At 42.6% G+C, this 5,676-nt stretch overlaps 1 protein-coding gene across 2 annotated transcripts; it reads left to right on the plus strand.

Annotated features, from left to right (window-relative positions):
- The first annotated feature begins 363 nt into the window (after nt 1–363).
- LOC147796504 (uncharacterized) lies at nt 364–4,283 on the plus strand. Of its 2 annotated transcripts, none has more exons than XM_087147337.1 (2): nt 364–679; nt 1,936–4,283. In XM_087147337.1, exon 2 carries the CDS (start codon nt 1,981–1,983, stop codon nt 2,794–2,796), a length of 816 nt encoding a protein of 271 aa, XP_087003463.1. In that variant the 5' UTR covers nt 364–679; nt 1,936–1,980; the 3' UTR covers nt 2,797–4,283. The 2 variants fall into 2 exon arrangements, with proteins under 2 accessions (XP_087003463.1, XP_087003464.1); XM_087147338.1 differs by lacking the exon at nt 364–679 and adding an exon at nt 750–808.
- Nucleotides 4,284–5,676: the final 1,393 nt, after the last annotated feature.

Below are 5,676 nucleotides of genomic sequence, written 5' to 3' on the forward strand. Positions count from 1 at the left end.
GATCCCAAGTACGACTTTTCGTCGATGACTGCATTCTCTATCGAGAAATCAAATCTGAAGAAGACAGGGTGGTCCTTTTTTCACCTCACATCAAAAAGGATTGTTACAAAATATTCATATCTGCCAAGAACCATAGTTGAGTGAAACCTACTGCCAACAGACGTACGACAAGTAACTAAAGCTGACAGGCTGCAGACAAAATTAATCAACATGGACCTCACTACTTTTATCGGAGGGCGCACCACGACACACCACCAACAGTGTATCTCATTTGAGGAGTTTGGTTTGCAGAACCAAGAAGCCTTGAAGAAGAAGTTGCGCGTTAACTTCCGGTTGTGATTGTGCTTGTGCAGTGGGCGTGGTTTAAACTGAAGTGACGTCACATTTACGAACCGGATATACAGTGTCCAAGCCACTGACTCGTTTCAACCTGTACTGTCAAGTACGTGTCATTCCGTGAAAAATAATGGCACCTGTTTACTGCACTGCTTGCTGCTTTTTTCTGCGTGAACAGAAAAATCTGTGCATGCTGTACAGGCATGATACTAGGCCTACAATCACACATGTACACGTGTATTTTGTTACGCTTACAAAGGGTTAAATTTACATAGTATAGGCTTGAAAAATCTTGAAAAATTCAGACCCTGTGCGTTCGTCGTCAGGTACTAACGAGAAAGTGGTAAGTTAACACTGTGGTTTTTCAGAAAGGGTACTGGGCATGCTGGGTCAGTGGGTAGCCTCACTAGTGTGGCACGGACTCTCACTCGAGCGGGAGTGAGAGTCCGTGCCACCGGGACTAGGTCAGTGGGTAGGTTTCATTTTTTTTTCATGGTTCACAAAGTTTCAGAAACTATAGGCTAGGTACTTCAAGGCTGCTCTCATTGGAAAATATTTTTAGACAGTGGAATATGCGTCACCAGTAATTTACCTCAGGAATCAAAAACAGATGAGATAGGCCGAGGCCTACTGAGATAGTTTGATTTATTAAACTTCATGTGCAAGACCCTGCCTGAGCTGAGGCCTACCGTCATTCATTCCTCCCCACTGCCTGTGCAGCGTGCTCATGAGTAGGGAAGGGCAAATGTGTTTCACAGTTTTCAAGAAGTGGCTGTTCTAAAACCCCCATTGACCCCCAAGACACGTCCGTATACATGTATACAGCCACTGATTCTAGTCACAAACTCACTCATCATTTTTAAGATCACAATTTTTTTTGTTTTGGAATATTTTGAATGAATATATAGGCCCATGCAATCACAAGCGGAACATTTCCGGCCCGGTCGAAGAGCTGTTTTGTGTAGGCCTTGAGCTAGTCGAGGGGGTTGAAAGGTTTAGGTAAGGTCGTGGGGGTCACGAGAGAGGTTTCAGAGTAACCTCACACTGAGCCATTGTCACGCAAAATAATGTGGGTTATCCCTGCTCTGTGGTGAAATTCAGTGTGCACCTGTGCACACTATAAATGTTAACCTGTACGTGCTATCTTAAAGTTAATTTTTTTCTCTCACGTTGTTGATGTGTTATCGTGCAGATTCGATTCAGCTGTAGAAGTGCATGCGACATCCCATGTCATGAATTAATGGATTTTTTTACATCTGCTAAAAAACTGACTTTGGAGCTGCTTGGTATTTCAACGGCACTTGCCCAAAATGAAGTGCATGCAAGTTCATTCATAAAAACGTACACGTATCCACTGATCCCCTTACTTATTTTCCAAGTGTTCCATTGGGGACCTAAGCCAAAAAAGATGCTATATTACAGTTTAAGGAATGTCTCAAACATGAATTTCATTCAGCGTTTGTTTTATTGTGTGGTAACTTCATTTCCCCTGTTCTTAAACAGTGCTGTCCTTAGTTGTCACTCCTAGACCTTAATGTTATTCCCTAGTCCTCCTGTACTGGAGATAATTATTTTCAATTTTTTTTTCATATTTCACAGGCTTTTGCTCACGTGTGACTGATTTGTGACCTTTAACCGTTGAGCATGGCCGAGCCGACGCCGTCCCAGCATCGCATTTTCTGCTGGTCAACTCCCCGTTCCCTCTCAACAGCCCTCATGAAATGTCTGTCGACAACAGAGGGTGCTGTGGCCTGGCTGGAACCGTTTGGCACGGCAGAGCATTTTGGTCCCGAGGGACGCTTAGCACCTCCTGAAGAGGTCCCCGCCGAGCCTGACTACAAGCATGCCTGGATTCAAGAGAAGTTGGAGGGTGACTTTGAGGGTCACAGCTTGGTCTTCGTGAAGGACCTGGCCTATGCCGTCTCGGACAGGCTGCAGTTTCTCCCAAAGGGTTACTGCCATTCTTTCCTGATCCGCCATCCGCTGAAGAGTTACATGTCCTATTACCGCTTGTTCGAGAAGATGTTTGGAGAGGAAGGCAGCGCTCACTTCAAGGGCTGGCTGCCAAGGAAGGGGTTCGGGTACGGGGAGCTTGCAGAGCTCGCTAATTATATTGAGCAAGACCTCGGACAGCCGCTGGTGATTGTTGATGCCGACGACATCCTGAGACAGCCGAAGGTCATGGTGGAGAAGTACTGCCGCGCTCTGGGGCTGCCATTCTCCGATGCCATCCTGACCTGGGAGCCGGGTATCCCCAAGAATTGGATCGTGCCTAAGTCAGTGAGAAAGGCAGAGGAAGACTACCATTGGATGACCACAGTGTTAAGCAGCCAGTCGTTCAACAGCAGTCATCAGACAACTATCAGTCAAGATGAGGTGCCTCAAGTCGTGCAAGAGATGCTTGAAGTCGCTCTACCCTTTTATGATAAACTTTATGCAAAGCGTCTACTCCCATCTTAGAAAGATTTGTTACTAATGTAGGAAATCAGTTACTGGAAATAAATCTATCCACCCTGATCTCACTGCGGCTGTGAATGTTCACGTAAACATAATGCAGTCCATCACTGGGATGAATATGTATTCCTTATTTGGGTAGAATAACTTGAATAGTTTTATTATTTAGTTGCTTGGAAATTAGTACTAAATCCTGGTCAGTGATTGTTGGATGTGAACTATCCTAACCAGTAAGGGTGAGGGCACGGATATAGTTTGAAAAACTTTGATGGGGGGTGCATTTTGTTCTTCCAGAACTTATGCGATTGCTGGATAGCTGAGCCAAAGACACTGTACTATGAGAGTAGGCTCCATAAAAGCCAATATTTTAGTTTAAGACTGCTTCCTTTGGCCAGGGAAACACTGGAAAAGAAAAGGGGGACACTTTGTGACTGGTGAATAATTTTTATTTTCCAGGTAACTCATTTATTTCTCTATGTTCAGTTCACATTCACATAACACAAGATGTACTAGATTATTCTGAACATTATTAGAACTAAATATGGAAACATAATCACCAAAATTAGCGTCGCGGTAACCTCACTCTTGAAAAAGTCCAGAGTGTAAGTCCCAGTTTGAACTAAATCTTCGCTTATCACTGTTTACAATAGATAAATGTTTTTCACAGAGACAGTACAGCTTAACCTCCTTTTTAAAAACTAAGATAGAGGGGAGTCTATTGTTCATCTTTGCTTTATAGATATGGAATCTAGCACATAGACGTATTAAATTAACACATTCTAAAGTAACATTAATATTACCAAATAGCATAGTCTGATTGTCCAAGTACAAACTTATATATTTTTTCTCCTTAACCCTAACCCTCCTCAATCCTCCAACAGGTGAAGGATTGAGGAGGGTTAGGGTTAATCCACGAAACTAGAGAGGACCAGAAGTTTCCTGAATAAGTTCAGCTACAGAAAAGATGAATTAGGCATTTTTCCACAGTTTTACAAAAAGTACAAGTGTTGGAATCAGCTTGTTTTATACACTTTGGCAATTATTTTGAGTCAGATCAATTTCAAACTTGGTATAGTAATTAACCATCATCAGAAGATATGCCCTAAACTTTTTTGTTATTGCGACGTCATCAGGGGTCACGTGACCTCAATTCAAATGTTCATTCTTTGCAGTCTAATAACTAGTTAACATTTGACCGATTTATTGCAAATTTGGTATGCACATAGTCAGGGACGTGTTATAGATGAAAATTAATATCTTGACCTCATTTGACCTTTACTTACGGTTTGACTGGAACTTGTATTTTAACACACAAATCGTCATATCTCATACACTATTCGTTCATTTGCAGTTATATTTGGTTTTCATTGTACATGCCACTTTTGCAATTATTTGTAATCCAATTTATTGCAAACTTATGGTACTTGTTGACAGTCATCAAAAGACAATAAAAAACATTTTGGGAACAGCTATGTGTTTGTTCACAAACACCACCTCTCGTTTGGTTTGGTTTTTTATTTCCATTTTGCAACATTCACAAAATTACATTGAAAGGTATATTGGTAAAGTTTTTGAAGTTATAAATTGTTTCATTGGTATTGCCCTGACCGGTCTGGTCTTATTTTTTTTTTCACTACCTGACGAACAAAAGTCAAAAATGAACGAGCCAAGTTGTCTCGCTGTGCCCAGAGATCATGCCCAACAACCCCCCTCCACAACCCCCCTCCACAATATCGCGGTGTATTTCTTGTCTTTGATTGCGTTTTCCTCGTATATTTAAGTTTTAAAACAATATTCTCTAATCTAGTTAGGAAATGTGATGACACTCTAGACATTTATGGGGACGTGAATGTTTCAGACTGTAGGCCCAGCCTCTCACTCGGAAAAGCTGATGGCTTTGCACAGATTTTAGTGAAGGAAATACGTCACAAGGGGTCACAGCTAAAGACACGCAGAGCATTGTGGGTCAATTTCTGCCTGGGGCGCGAACTCACTGAGTGCATGACATAAAGGCTTTTATTGATTCGATATTTTGTCTTCATCTTCCTCATCGCTGAAAATATCCTCATTTTAATTTATTCGTAGGTCCAAAATTGATCAAGATGACCAATGATTTGAAATATATCGCCAAAAGACACGTGACCAGTGATGAGAAGATACATTACCATACTGTGATTGCACCAAGGTCATGTCTTATCATATAGCTGACCCTTTACCCGTACCAAAGCACAGCCCCGCCCTTTGCTTACAGGAATTTATAACCTTGCCGCGGTCACAGGTCGTGGGCAATGAAGCCAATCACAGTGCAAAGCCTTCAGCCCTAGTCCCCGCAGCGCCCTTTTCGAGTATGGCAGGCACGAAATGGGTAGAGGGGTACCCCCCTAACAAGTCCATTCCCCGTACACACTCCAGCCTATTGTCACTTAACACATCCCCCTAGATGTCTGAAAAGAATTCCTGAGATACCAGTATAACAATAACCAACACAAAGGCGGGGGGGGGGTCCACTCTGTCCCATAGTTTGCTAAATATGTCTTCGAGCGCTGGGCGACGAGCGAAGCCCAGCCTTTCTCTAAGTCAGCAGTGAGGGCGTCTTAGGACACAAAATCCATTTGCAGATGTGACCAGTGGACAAAGTATTGTCAACCGTCCCAGGTTTAATGTCACTTTTGTTTAGTGTGCCTTTATAATTAGTTGAAGTGCGCCCTCTCTCGTCATGTATAACAATACCGAGCTATGTGGGAATTCAGCGCTGCTTTTTGTATGTCTGTAAGTTGTAGTGTTGCGTTTGTAGGAGTTATATAACTATTGCATAATTAGAGTTCCGCTGTTGGGGTGGGTCAAGTCATTTGGCTCATTTCTCTATATATGGTGCGTCTTGCCGTG

Source organism: Acanthaster planci, linkage group LG16 (assembly GCF_054643075.1).
Source record: "Acanthaster planci isolate LZ-2023a linkage group LG16, COTS_SCS, whole genome shotgun sequence".
Classification (NCBI taxonomy): Eukaryota; Metazoa; Echinodermata; class Asteroidea; order Valvatida; family Acanthasteridae; genus Acanthaster; species Acanthaster planci.

Bases quoted from the DNA above. Each gene is read 5' to 3' on its own strand.
- LOC147796504 (XM_087147337.1), top strand. From the start codon at position 1,981: ATGGCCGAGCCGACGCCGTCCCAGCATCGCATTTTCTGCTGGTCAACT.